The 15,637-nt window shown below is 42.0% G+C and overlaps 1 protein-coding gene across 11 annotated transcripts in view; it reads right to left on the reverse strand.

Moving 5' to 3' along the window:
* The window catches only part of AKAP13 (A-kinase anchoring protein 13), a 334,406-nt gene that overhangs the window by 206,969 nt on the left and 111,800 nt on the right, over positions 1–15,637 (reverse strand). For all 11 annotated transcript variants that reach the window (XM_045058848.1, XM_045058850.1, XM_045058847.1 and 8 more), the window contains one exon: positions 2,283–2,430. In XM_045058848.1, coding sequence (XP_044914783.1) covers positions 2,283–2,430 — 148 coding nt within the window. The remainder of the gene's footprint in view (positions 1–2,282; positions 2,431–15,637) is intronic.

Raw genomic sequence — 15,637 nt, forward strand, 5'->3', positions numbered from 1 at the left:
CACCCAGAGATGAATGTGGCTGGAAAAGAGGGGGACGGAGACATGTAAAGAGGTTTAGAGCCGAAGGCAAGGGGGTGCCTGGGTGGTTCGGTCGGTTAAGTATCGACTTCGGCTCAGATCATGATCTCACAGCTCACGGGCTCGAGACCCATGTCGGACTGTGCTGACAGCTTGGAGCCTGGAGCCTGCTTCGGATTCTGTGTCTCCCTCTCTCTGACCCTCCCCCACTCGTGCTCTCTCTCAAAAATAAACATTTAAAAATTTTTAAAAATGAAGAAGAAGAACAACAACAACAACAGCAGCAACAACAACCAAAGGCAAGGGATGAAATGGGAACCAGAGTTCAGGAAGGAAGGTTGGAAATCAGTAAGGGTCTGGAACGAACTCGGAGCTCTGGGCTGTCGTACAAGGGGCTTATGAAGCTCAGGAAAATAAGCGTCCATCCTGATGTCAGTGCCTTGCCAGCGAAGGTCCAAGAGCTGCCGGGCATATCCATCTCCCAGAGGCTGGACTTTGCTGGTACTTGGGACTGAGGACCACAACTAGGATGCAGGGCTACACCCTTGACACCCCTGACCTTTCTCTTACAGCCACTGGCATCCTCCCCGTATCTACGGATACTCTTTCTTACACGTGCGCCAGTCAGGGACTGACGACTCTCCTTGCTGAGGACTGTTTCTCACACGTGGCAGGTGTTTAGCAATGGTGACACTGGATGGCACCTGCTCCAGAGGGGACCTCAAGTTCCAGATAAGCCTTTCTGATACGATATACATCACAGGAAACAAGATGTTTGGAGCTTTAGGTTACAAAGGAGGATACTTAATACGCTTTAGAGAAGAAATCAGTATCTATCCTGAACTCCTTGTTAAATTTCCAATCCCTAAAAATTTGCAGGGGTGGGGGGCGGGGGGCAGATATTCATAGGAATTGTCAAGAATCTTTAAATTCTGTACTGTATTTTTCAAAACCACTGCTGCTAAGCAGAAAGCTAAATACAGCTTTCAACTGTCATAAACCTCGGTTCTTAACTGTAGGATAATTTCCAGCAGTTGGTGGGTATCAGACATGAAGCTAATTTATATTAAATGGCACAGCAATGAAAAACTGGCAACAGGACCCAATACTGGCAAGACTAGATATTAAAAGCCCTTGGTAAAGTAGTAGTTTTTTTTACACCATCTATTTCAACACAGTGGAATCAGTGTTATATAAAAACACTGGGAAAAAGAAACATTTCAGGAAGAACTAAGTCTACTTGATTGTCTAAAGAACAAGTTAACTGTCAACACTTCTTAGGGGTTTACCCCTCAATGTGCCCGGTTTTGCATTCTGATGAAAAGTGGTTAATTGTTAACTGTGAAACAAGGTCAGCTAAGGAAATGAGCTCATCTCAGAACACACGTCGGCACACCTTTAGGTACTGCGATAGGTGAAGAGACAGCCATTTTTTCAGCTGTTTCTGGTGGAAGTAGCAAGGACTTTGTGACTTTGTAAAGAATTTTTAATGAGTAAATACTTTCCCCTTTGAATTCTGTTAAACAGTGATTAAACATGGTCCTCGTTCCACCATGAACCATAATTTGGAAAGTTTGGCTTTTATGAAAGATTCTTAGGTCCCTCTTAGATTCTGAGGCCTGTGTTACTTACCGTTCTACCTCTGCTTTTGCCCCTGTGACATTCAGCATCAAATCTGCAGTCACAGCACGGCAGCCACGTTAGAACCTGAATCTTCCACATGTTTTACTTTCCCCCAAACCTCAATACTCTAATAAATTAATATTTTTGCTGATCCTAATTTTTATCTTTCAACTTATGACACCATTTTATTTTGCTAATTTCTAATGAGTCTCAGATTTTCGTAGAATAAGCAATATATAAACAAAATGCTTTACCTTAATGTGTATTTAAAATAAAGATCTGACAAGAAAGAGTTCTGTCACCCTGATCCGTTCTTCCTCTTACTCCACACTAATGAACATGGAATAAAAGTGTTGGAGAATCAGGGATGCCTGCGTGTCTGTCAGTTGAGTATCCGACTTTGGCTCAGGTCATGATCTCAGGTTCATGACTTCGAGCCCCACACCGGGCTCACTGCTATCAACTGGTCAGCATGGAGCTCGCTTTGGATCCTCTGTCCCCACCCACCCTTGCCCCTCCCCTGCTTGTGCTCTCTCTCTCTCTAAAAAACAAACAAATAAATAAACAAATAAAACAGTTTTTTTTTTTAAAAAGTACTTGAGAACCAGCAAAGGCCAGTGAAGATTCCACCCAATACTTACCAGGAGCAATGGTCTCCAGCGTATCAGCACTGACCTTCCGTGTACTTGTGCAGTGATGGAGGGTGGAACCCGAAAATACCAAATAAAAAACTACATCATCCTCAACTTTGTCCTCCTCAGCCAGCAACACCGTAACCACACAGTCGCCCTAGGAAAGGAAAGACAGAGCAAGCCTGCATTAGTCAGGTTCCTCCTGGGAGTCTACCTTCACAAAACATCAAATTTAGGGAAAAATCAAATGTATCATTTCTAGTAAGGTTATACAAACATAAACACTGAGCACTTGTGTGCCAGGAAGAATTGTAGGCACTGAGAATACAAAATGATCTGAAAAGAAGACCTCTGTGCTCCTAAAAGCTTCCCTTTCAGTGGAGGTGGTCAGACAAAGGAGAAAACTAACAAGGTAACATTTGGGATATTTACTTGATGAATGGGTATTAAAAAGAAAGGAATCCAACCAAAAGAATCCAAAAATAAGGCCAAGAGGATGGAGGAGACATATTAAACAGTCACATCCCTGTGCCCAGAATGCCCCTTGCCCAGAGCAACAACTCTGAATTCTACACCCCAGACATTGCTGCCAAATCCACCCATTCTGCAACAAGGACAGTCTCCACTGAGCCTGCCTGGACGAGTGCAAAGAGCATTCGTTTGGGCTCTGGGCAAGTCTGGGTTTAAACTCCACCCACAAAGACTTGACTCAAATCCTCTAACCCTACTTTCCTTGTCTATACAAATGGAGATAATACATTCTCTTCCTCCAGCTAATATACGAAAACTCTTGGAACATATTCTGCTCTCAGCCTACGATAATATTCTTAATCTACATGGATGGGACGGTCACTTTTCTACTAATCTGTTTCCTGACCATCTGGAATCCCTACCCTTCTTTACCCAACCCTCCATCAAACCCTTGCAATCAGACCAGAACTTGCCAGTACCTTTGCCCATGACTCTGCAACTACTGAGAAGACATCTCTGTCATTTATTCACAGATATTCTTTCTAGTTTTTACAAGTTAGTTTTTTTAATTGAGGCTACTGTCTAAATTAAATATAATCTATAAAATACAGTCCTAATTACCATCTTCCCAATCATAAACATTATACAATTCATGTTGTCTCCATAAACAAAAGATTTTAAAGCACCGAGGTTTAAAGCACTGAGGTTTAAAGATTATCTAAATCTTAACAATGCACTATGAAAAAAAAGAAAAACAATAACGTACTATGGAAAAACCAATTTAGAGAAAGCCAGGCTACAATAGGGGAGAGAATTCTCATGCCTTGCAGTATTTTTTTCTTTTCCATTTTAACACCAATGAAGTCTATTAGAGAACCATGCCACCCTGTGGCCACAATTTACCAAGCCTGGCAGCAAAATGGAGCAGCAGGTAGAGTTCCATTAAACACCGAAAACCAGAAATCATAACATCAAACTTAGGACCAAGCCTATTAACAGAAATGCTCCAATAGGTTGATTCTGGAAACAGAGTTCAAAATATTTCCTAAAGCCTCAAAGGCCTATCTCTTCACTTATTCCCAGTGCTTTGTGTACATGGTAGGGGCTCAAATGTGCTCAGTGCAATACGTAAGAAGTCACAATGAGCAACAAATAAGCTGTGACTTACTATGTACAAATGCCGAACTGGAAAGTTCCAAAGCACCCTAACACAAGGAACAGCACAGTCGGTACAACAGAATTATCCCTGGCTGCAGTCGCTCTTTAGAATTATAATGGAGACTCATGCCTAAGTCCTTTTCTTGGAAACATGTTTGAAAAGCTTAGGCTGGTAAAATTTTAATACCCGTTGGCATGATAAACCGCAACCAGCTAAAATGTCTGCAGCACATGTGAGAAGAACAAACTTCTCAAGGTATTGAAATACCATTAGAACCTGGAAAAAAAAAAATGAGAGCTCTGAAGTTTCATCCTTTAGACCAGAGGCGGGCCCGCGGGCACAATCCAGCTCTCTGCTTGTTTTTATATGGCGCAAGAGCTCAGAAAGGTTTTTTACACTTTTAAATGGTTGAAAAAAAAAATCTTTTAACATGTGAAAATTATCTGATGTTCAAATTTCAGCGTCCATAGGTAGAGTCTTACGCCAGGCCACGCTTTTGTACTATAATGAGCCCCTGCAGAGTTGAGCGGTTCCCCGAGACTGTATGGCCTGCCAGCCTAAATTATTTACACTGTGGACTTTTAAAGAAAAACAAAACAAAACAAAACAAAACATCTGGGTTTGTTTTTTTTCCCACCTAGATATGTATCCTGGAAGTCTAAGAATATATCTTCTTTCTCAAGATCAGGGATTTCCACATGAGACCCAATATCTTGCTAGAAGACAGAAGACTCTGTGCCCAAGATATTAAGTGATATCTGGGGCCTTCTTTTAATGGAGGACAGAGGAGATGGCTAACATCAACCTCTTTCTTCACTCGCAAAATAAAGAAGCTTTAAAGCTCTCACAGCTTCAATGGTTTTCTTTTTAATGTTAAGTCAAACTACCCAAAATATTACAGAGAAGGGACCCCAGAAGCCTCAATCACCTCAGAGCCACCTGAAATTCAGATTCCAAAGGCACCCGGGATGACAGCACCTGTCTTCCCTGGAGGAGCACCCTCTGCCCTCCCAAAGTCACGGGAGCAGACAGTCAACACTGTCACTCTGACGTGGGCCACATGGCTCCGGTTTCACTGCAGGGACAGTGCACCTACAGTGATGCAGACGGGAGCTGCACGATTAGGCTCGTGCGGTGGTGCCTGAAAAGGAAGGATGAAAAACAGATCTAAAAAGAACTCTGGTTGAGATGATTGCTGTAACCACACCTTCCCTGAGGAATATTCCGGTACATGATTTTGTTGCTCATGGGAAGGACAAGCCCCATGGAATGAACAGACAGATCAACCTGGCTACCCGGTTACTATGTCTGTCACGCATCTAACCATCACAGATGAACTTACTAACGAGGGCAATTTTCAAGACGTTCTGGAGTGAAGCCCCAGGAAGAGAGGTTCTACATCTCCGCTTCTCCAGTAAGCCGAAGAAACAGAGTGCTCTCCTCACAACGGTATTTTCCATGCTTCTGCATTAATGGGAAATGTATTCCCGAACCTGACACTTTTTTGAATCTGGACTATTTCTGCTGACAGATGCCAAAAGAACTAATAGAAAAAGACAACCTGTACCAGTATAGGCCCCATCTTGTTACTATTGGTGATCCCCCAAATACAAAGGCACCGTAGTCCTAAATGCCAGTCAGTCACTTATTTGCCAAGAAAAACAGAACTTTACATGGTAGCCGCGGTCTCAGTTCTCCCCATCTTTAACTCGGGTATATAGTAGACATACAGTACTAACAGTACCATAATCACCTTTACATATTTATTGGTAAGTAACACAAGGGCACCTGCGTGGCTCAGTCGGTTAAGCGTCTGACTCTTGACTGGCTCAGGTCATGATCCCACAGTTCGTGAGTTCAAGCCCCGCTTTCAGCACAGAGCCTGCTTGGTATTCTCATTCTCTCTCTCTCGCTCTCTGCCCCTCCCCCACTCACTCTCTCTCAAAAATAAACCTAAAAAAAATAAGTAAACAAACGTTTTTTTTCCCCAGACTTCCAACCTGGAATTCAAAGAACAGATCTCCCTTTTCTAGATCAAGGATTTTCTCTTCCTAGGAGACCCATCGTCTTGCTGACAGACTCTCCAGGCCCCCGAGATCCTAGTTATGCCCGGGGCCTTCCTTTCACTGGGGACAGTATCTGGATCAGGAGGAAAATGGCACAGGGAAGGGCAAAGCAGGAGAGGGATGGGAGAGAGAAGATTACGGTGTGGGAATGGACAAGGCCTGGGAAACGGGGTGAGTGCTTATGAGGAGGGTGGTGTTGGGCTGGCTAGTAGAGAAAATCCTAGCCAAGTACAAAGCATCCCAGACATGGCTAACAATGGTGCCCGAGTTCAGCTGGCGAAAGATCAGTATTAGCACCACCTAGGGTGCCTGGGTGGCTCAGCTGTTGAGGGTCTGACTGTTGATACCTGCTCAGGTCGTGATCTGGTGGCCATGGGATGGAGCCTCGCATCAGGCTCCTCACTGGGTGTGGTATCTACTGGGGATTCTCTCTCTACCTCCTTCCCTCTCTGCCCATTTCTCTCTCCCTCTCTCTCAAAATAAACATTTTTTAACAATATATTATCACCACCTTAAGTCGATTTGTTTTCTAACTTTCAAATTTGGCTTTTAATGTATTAACATGCCATGGTGGGTAAGAGGATGATCTCTGGCTGAATCACCGCATGGCACGTCAATTTCTAACTGCTTAACCCCTTGGATATGTTAAATTCTCCACTGTAAGAGAGAACAATCACACTTCCCTCATAAGGTTGTACGAATTAAATAAGTGATAAAAGTAAAGCACCTAAAGCAGTTCACGGGACATAATAACATGTTCAACAAATAATAATTATAATCAATGTAACGCAGACGTAACATATAACGGATGTGACCACAGTTGTTATACTGTATTGTATATTTGAAAGTTGCAAAGAGAGTAAATCTTAAAAGTTCTCATCACCAGAAAAAAAAAAATGTGTAACTATGTGTGGGTGGATATTAATTCAACTCATTTTCATGATCGTTTTGTAATCTATACATATATCAAATCATTATGTTGTACACCTAAAACGAATACCACGTTATTTGTCATTTATATTGTGGTACGGTCCCCTCCCTAAGGAAAGAAAAAAAAGGGGGGGGGGGCCTTCAAGGTAACCTGGCTATGCACGTACATGATAACATCCCTCATGACCCTGTAACATGAGACCACTTAATCAGACTACATGTTTGCGTGTGTTACCATATATGGGAGACAAAAAAAATCGACAATGTATAAAAAACTGTGCCACATGATGTTTGGTGCTCAGTTCTTCGGGTACGAGCCCAAATGAGTGGTGCTGGCAGGAATGAAGTTGCTTCCTGGAAAGAAAAGTCTGTGTCACGACTCTCTGTGCGAGAATCTGGCCACACTATCTCAATAAGTAAAGAAATAATATCTATTATTATTCACTAGAATGTAAGCGCCATGAGAGCACATTTTATTCATTGTGATATCCCCTTAGTCTAGAATAGGAAGTAGCAGGTGCTCAAAACACACTTGAGAAGGAAGAAAACACCAAAACTTTATTAGCAGGTACCTATACCTAGGATGGTTGAAGCCAATTTCATAATGTACTTTGTGCTTTTCTGTTTTCCAATATTTTCAAATACGGATGGGTTCTTTTCAAAAGAAAAAAAAATCCTTATTTTTTAAATAGTCTGCTCACTTATAAATTACAAAAGGAAAACTAGATACCTATCACCTGAATCAAGTCAGCAAAAAAGGTAATGTTATAAATAATGAAACCAGCACCACTCCTGATGACACAGCATCACTTACAGTGTCCCCAACAAAAATGCATAACCTCAATCCAGTCTTCAGTAGACATCACACAAACCCAAGGGAAGAGGACCTTCTACAAAGAAAACTGGCCAGTTACTCTTCCAAAATATCACTAATGAAACACAAAGAAAGACTGAGTTAATGCTCCAGACTAGAGACTTGCCCACTAATGTGACACAGGATTCTGGGTTGGCAGCTGAAAGGCAGAGGTAAATTGCCCTGAAGGGCATTATTGGGACAACTGGCAACATCTGAGGAAGGCTTACAGGTTTAACATTGTACCAGCATTAAAGGGCCTGGTTTTGCTAATTGTGCTGTGGTTATGTAAGAGCAATATCCTTGTTCTTAAATACACAATGAAGTATCTGGGTTAAAGGAGCATGATGTCTGCAACTTACTTTAAAAAAAAAGACAGACAACGATTAAGCAAATAAGGCAGGATGTTACACTGAATCCGGGTTTAATGTAAATGGGATTTCTCTGTACTATACTTAACAATTTCTATGTAAATTTAAAATTCTTCAAAATACAAGATTTCCAAAAAAACCATTTCTCAAAAAATTTATATGTAATCAAATTTCAAAGTTAAAGGGGTACAAAAATTAAATTACATTCCTGAGAGTGGTTTTTTGGGTTTTTTTACATACTGCAGACATATATATTTAGTAAAGATATTCTTGCAGGGTTCCAGACTTATGAAATTGTTAATAATAACTGCCTTTCATTCAAGAATCTTTTTTTTTTTTAATTTTTTTTTAATGTTTACCTTGGAGAGAGAGAGAAGTGGGGGAGGGGCAGAGAGACAGGGAGATACAGAATCCGAAGCAGGCTCCAGGCTCTGTCCTATCAGCACAGCTGATAGCACAGAGCCCGACACGGGACTCGAACCCACAAACCGCGAGATCATGACCTGAGCCGAAGTTGGACGCTTAACCGACTGACCCACCCAGGCGCCCCTCATTCAAGAATCTTCAAGAAGTTTACAGGCCTTCCCAAATCAATTTCCCAGTTTGCCAAAATGACAAGGCTTCTCCCTGATGTTCACAGGGGAGAGTGAAACAAAGGAGGTAAGTCATACCAAGTAAAGGTTGAGCATTAGTCCAAAGTATTATCTTTCCATGAGGTGTCTGTGATTATAGTATTGAAACAGTAATTCCAAAGTGCGTCCTTACACAATTCAGACACTTCTTTGCATTCATGCAATCGAGCTTCATTCTCTCCTTTAAATACAAGAATATAGGCAATTGACAGACCCCTTTGCCCAATCATTTCCTAAAGCAACCAAAGACTGACAGTCAGCTATAGTTTCTCCCTAGTCTGAAAAGAAAGTCTCTCCCTTGGAAAATCAGGGCAGCCGGTTTCCAATTTCATTAAGGCTCACACAACAGAAGGACACCCAGGAGCAGTGAGCATACCTAACGCTCAGCTCTTGGTCACTAACCGCCATTCTCCATTAAAGGAACCAGGGCCACTCAAAAAAAGCGGTGTTTCCAGACCTAGGATCAGGGTACGGACACGATGAGCCTGGAACATCTTGTGTTTGACAGAAAATAAGGAAGTGCTCAATAAAGAAAAAAAAAAAAGATGGTGACATGTTGCACACTGAAGTGGCTTCCTTGGCCAAATCTGGGACAATCTGAAGACCAAAACAATTAAAAACACTAGCAAACTATAAATAATTAAAAAACAGGAAGTCATGAGTCTATAAGAATACCATATAAATGAATTAAACAGAGGAGAAGGGAGAATTCCGGAGTATGACAGAATGATGAAGCCTCACTGGTAGAGAGGGTGCCGGAGTGCAAAGGGGTAAGCCCTTTGCAACCCTAACACTAAAAAGTGATTCTAGAAAAAATGATCAATTATCAATCTGGGGAGAAAGTCCAAGGAAGAAAAAGACATTTACGTTGTCTTAAACGTGTCTCCCCACAAACTGCTTTTTATTAAAGGGAGAAAAAACATGGTATTTACTCAGTGAAGAAATTCACCAATACTTTGACCAGGTGATCAAAATAAACATCCCAATAAAGACAGATGAACACATGTGCCTCCATGTGTGATGCTCTGAGAAGGACACAATGTGACCTATGTAGTGCTCTGACCAAGAATGCATCTAGCTGCAAGGAAACATCAGATAAATAAAAATAAGAAACATGCTTTTGAAGAAAGGAAGGGATTACTGTATTCTTCAACACCGTCAATGCCATAAAAGATCACGAAAGGTTGCGGCCATGTTCCAGGCTAAAGAAGGTAAGAGACATGACAACCAAAAGCAATGATCTAACCCCCCTGTGATTAGCTGACCCTTGGACAATCTCAGGGTTGAGAGCACTGACACCCTCCCCTGCCACAGACAAAAATCCACATACAACTTTGAACTCCCCAAAACTCAAGTACTAATAAGTGAGAACGCCCAGAGATCACTTTTTACTGCCATATGCAATTTCCTGGAGAGACCAACCGCTCATGTGGAGATGATAAGCCTCAGGCGGGGGTGGAAGCAGATACTGGCAACACTCAAGCTCACCGCGCTCACTGGGACAGCACTAAGGGGTGGCTATGAAACTGCAGGATGATTAATTTCATTCTGTTATTATTATTTAACACTGCATTTTGTGTCTGTTTACATTTCTCTGAACTGCAAGTGACACCAGGTATGGTCTCTAAGTGTTTGCGAGACTACATTTGGATAAATTTTAACTGTTTACAGTAGATTTGTGTATGTTATGGTGGTAAACCATAAAATAGACTAGAATCTACAAATATTTTATGCATTCATGACACACGCAACTTCTTAATGTTTCAATATTTCTGGGCTACATGGTTCATCTGTGAGCGGTTTCAAATTATAGCAAATCTCTGAAAACTTTTCCAATGGGCTTACTGGAGAAAAAAATCTACATACACGTGGGCCCGTGCAAGTCAAGGGTCAACTGTATATATTTCTCATTAGATGAAGCTTGTGGACGGCAAGAACTGTGTCCCTGCGTACAGTTCTCACAGTGCTTACCTAGCAACAGGAACTTCTGGCATACCCATATGAATAAATGTGGCAGAGATCAGCTCACATAGAATATTAATGGCAAGCCAAGTGATTCACACTTGGACCCGTGTAGGCAAGAAGGCAAACTAGAGCCTTGCGCGGGATGTACGGAAAGAAAACCGCGGGGAGAGGGGTGAAGGGTGACATGCTAACGGCAGTGAACATTCTAGAAAGGTTTGTATCCGCAGCAGTATCCTAAAGAAGGAAAAAAGAGAACAGAGGCAAGGAAACCATATGTGTGGAAAACATTACAAAAACATGGTTTAAGGAAGCAAAAAAAAGTTTAAACTGCTATGGCATTAAGATGATTTGAAAAGAAATACATATGAGAAAAGCATTCTGTTGAAAATAATTTGATGAAATATGGTAGCTGACTATCTGGGGGCTGCACAAAGATAGGAAGAGAGTGGACATGAAAAGGGGTATCTCACGAGGAAGAATTGAGGGGGGGCTAGGGGAATGAGTGAAAAAGAGGGCGATAAGCTGTAAATGTCAAGTTTCACAATTCAGCGGGATGGAAAGCAGACAGCATACATCCAGCAGGTGGTCGGCAGGTCGGGCTGAAGGAAGAGGTCTGGGCTGGTGAGCCAGACTCTCAGGTCCTGCACCCAGTTAAAGAGCCTTGAGCCCAGGCGAGAACCCCAGGTGACAGAGAGCCAAGGTCTAGACCCTCGTGTTAACGAGCCTCTGCACAACATACCATTTTCATCTACCTAGTCCTGTGCCTCAAACCCAGAAACAGGATCCTCTGAACCCCAGAGGAACCCAAGTTCAAGGGCCACCAAGAAAGAGGAGGAGACTTACCATGTTGCTCTTGTTAACGGCAGCCACAACTGAGCCTCTGCAGGGAAAACCTCAAGACACGTATTTTCCCGGGTCTTCCGGAGAGCTCAATTGCTAAACTAAAATAAATATCACTTCCTAGAGTCATGATACAGTTCATTTCCCACCAGCTAAAAATATTTCAGGTTTCTCTCTGTGTTAACCAGCTTGTTGTTAATAATACCCTCAGTAACTACAAAAGCCTTTGAGGCAAAATACAACTGTTAATCTGTACTAACCTGGTAGAAAGCTACACTGAGTTAATGATCGTTCACGAACTTTCAAGTAACTTATTGCCATCAAGTATACAAAGAACTATTATCCATTAGTATTGGGATTGTTTCTGAAATACGAATATTTGAAAATATGAATGTTAAACATTAACGTTGATATGTAAATGGGCCTTAAATGTTTGAAATTCCCTTTAGCATATTTTACTTTATTTCATTATTTTTTTTACTGCTAGTATAAAATTTCTATTCCAGTCCGTCAGGTAGGTAAGTGAATCAGCAGAAACATAATGAACATGAATCTGTATGTTGCCCTTCCTTCTGCTCTGTTCTCATCACCGCTGCCTTGTCATTCATCTGTTCATGCTGAACAAGCACACAGTGCCTTCTGTTTAATATATTTTGTGTCTGCTACCCACCAGGTACTGGAATTATGAAAACTTCCTGGTGCCTGCCCTCCAGGAGCCCAGAGAGACATACACGCGGACAGGATGCCCTGTGGTTAAGTGCTATAATTGGCATCTAGGGGCAGAGGAGATGGGTACCCAAACTCTCCTTTGACGGGTGTGATCAGGAAAGCTGCTATGGAAACACGGGTATGCCCAATGCTGCTCAAAGCTCAACACGGGTCATCTCCAGCAGGAACATGCCTTCTGAGAGCTATGCCATTTACAACTGGAGGTGGAAAAGAAACTGGTACCCAGTTCACCTTTGCACATTCAGTATCTTGATATATAGGTGCTCAGTCAATGTTTGTTCGGTTGAAACAAAAACATTTCATCCTTCTATAACACAAAACTTAAAATGTTATAAATAAGCAAAATGCTAAGCTTGCTTTGCTTACGCCTTCCTTCAGTTAACTGAACACTGGCTGGGCGCTTGGTGAGGCCTACGGCAGTCATGGAAGGTACTGAGACAAGACAGGTCTTGCCCCTTGGGGCTCAGAGTGCTTTCACAGAGTAAGCCCAAAAAACAAAGGCTGAAGCTGTATCAACAGCAGTGTGGGAAACCCAAGGATAAGGTGCTGCGGTCATCAGCGGTGGCCCAGGAAGCCCCGCTCAGCAAGTCAGGGGAGAGAGGCTTCCCACCAGCCCGTCTCAAACACAGGCCACTGGAAAATCCTCTCCTGCCTTTGTCACGTTCTGTTTGAAAGAGATGATAGTTGTAATGAGTGGACAGGGCTGACGTGAGGGAGGAGTGAAAGAGGCTACACGCTGAATCCAAAATCATTCTGGAAACATCTGTCAGATTTGAGAGTTTCTCAACACTAAATATAATGAAGCCAACAAAATATCATATACTGGCAAACCTCAAAGAAATATCAAACTTCTGTACTTCCATCTCTGGGAGCACCCCAAAGTGCCATTCTGTGGCCTTCCGTACACAGGAATCTACTCCAGAGGGGAACATCACAAACTTCGACTGTAGGAGGACACAGGGGTTACATTTGTGCTGCTTAATTTACCAGCATTCTAGGAAAATAAAAGGCAGATTTCTAAGGCAGAGTTATGGCAAAGTAGTACCCCAAGAATCACTAAGACAAGAACTAACATAAATGTATGATGTCACCATCCAGCTAGAAAATAGAAGTCCTACCAGAAGAAAAAAAAAAAACCCCAAACCCCTCATCATTGGGCAGGGCAGTGCAACTTTAATGTTTTTTGTTTTTTTTTTTTTTAATATCCGTTCAAAGTAGCTAGTATGGTTTCAGAATAGCTAAGGTTTTCTGGGCAACTGGCATCATTACAAAATGGGGGGGGGGGGCAGGAGCATGGGCTCACGCACCTGCACATGCGCACACCTTCAGTTTTACTGAGTGCCCTCCATTTCTTTAAGCGAAACATGCTACTGTAACAGTATGTGCCACAGGATCGTGAAGTAAAAAAACATGGGCTCAGGAATAAGAACAGAATCAGTTGCGTCAGTTGTGTAATAGTTACAGACCTGATAAATAACCACTTGGAAGTTCATAGATAACCACTTGGAAGTTCAATCTGTTTGTCAGCAAAATGAATTCATTCATCACAATATTTACTGATCGTCAAACACTGTCAAGCAGTCTTAAGAACTATGGATTAAACTGAAATACACAAGGCTCCTGGCCTCCTAGAGTTTATGCTGCAGGTAAGAAGATCCAATTATAAAAAGTAACATCGGGGGTAAGTTCTATTACAAAGAACAGGAGGGTCTGAAGGAGGGGCGAAAGGGTATTTCGGATAAGGTCATCAGGGAAGGCTACCACAGGAAGTCCTATCTGAGTGCGAACCTGAAAGAAGAGGCAAGTTCCAAGTGTTCAAGGCCAAGAGAATGACCAGTGCCAGGCAAGTATCAACCTGACACGTACAAGGAACAGCAAAGAAGGCCAGTCTGCAGGAGCAAGTGAATAAACACTGGAGGGGAGAGGCCGTTGGTCTGGATCTCAGTGTGATGCTGGGCCACTGGAAGGTTTTGAAAAGAGGGAAATCATCTTGATTTGCGTGTTAAAAGAATCCCTACAGTTCCCTCTCCTTGGAGTGACTTTATCCTTTGTCTGCCTAGCCAATTCCTACAAGCTCTGAACCAACATGGCCCATCTGAGGAGTAATGTGCCATCGTTTCTGCACAGGGAACACACAAGCAGGAGACAGGACATAAGGAGAGGCAAAGGATTTCGGCTTTGATACTCTAGTCCAAGGAGAACCATGGAAGGTTAACAACGTTATCTGCTCCACGTACTTTTCTATACGTGGTTGGAAGATCAAGTAAGATAATCACAAAAAACTTTTATATAGCATTAATCATTATTCTTCAAGTGTCACCAGTAATGTCTTCCATCCCCAACCATCGTAGAGAAATATGAACTCCTCTGCTGCAGCTCTCTTGATTTATGAATCCTTTTTTCCTCACAGCACTTTTTACTATCTGACACATACATTTATTTATATATATGTACAATGTGTATTTATATATATATACACACACACACACACATGTGTATGTAATCATATAAATTATAAGAGTACACATGTATTTACATATTTCCCTGATTCCTCCCTTTCCTCCCAAGTATTATACAAGCTTCATGAGGCCAGAGAGCATATTTGTTTTCTTCAGTGCAACATCACTGCCTAAAAGTGTAAATGCCTGCTTTAAGTGCTCAGTAAATGTTGGATGAAATAATGAATAAATGAATTCCTAACTGGATTCTCTTCCTATGAACAATCCACCTCTCTTCAATTCATTTCAACACGTAAGACACCTGGATGAGAAATTAAAAGAACTAAAATCTAATGGTCTCACTATGCCAACTTTTTAGGTCAGTGGTTCCTGAAACGTCTTTTAAAAATAAAACAAACAAGGGGCACCTCGGTGGGTTGAGCATCTGACTCTTAAATTCGGCTCAGGTCACGATCCCAGAGTCATGGGATCGAGCCCTGTGTTTGGCTCCATGTGAACACTGAACCAGCTTGAGATATTCTCCCTCTCTCTCTCCCCCACTCCCCTCTGCCCCTGCTTGTGCTCCCTCTAAAAAAAAATAAAAATAAAAATAAGGCAAAAAAAAATTACTGAGCATAGAACTAAAGCTCAAAAGGACCAGTGGCAAGAAGAGAATATAGTAGCATCATGACTATTTATTTAACCAAGGGGCTTTACCCTTATCTGTCTCTTAAGTGGAAAAGTATTCAGATACTCTCCATTCTCCTCAGAAGAAAGCCCACGTTCCAGACTGGACAGCAAAGCTGTCTGTTTATAAAGCTTTCCTTAAAAGGCGCCTCAAAGTACCTCAAGTAACATAACAGAAATCCACTGAGAAATGTAATGACTTTTGGCATAAACTAAATTCATT

Source organism: Felis catus, chromosome B3 (genome assembly GCF_018350175.1).
Source record: "Felis catus isolate Fca126 chromosome B3, F.catus_Fca126_mat1.0, whole genome shotgun sequence".
In the NCBI taxonomy this organism is placed as follows: Eukaryota; Metazoa; Chordata; class Mammalia; order Carnivora; family Felidae; genus Felis; species Felis catus.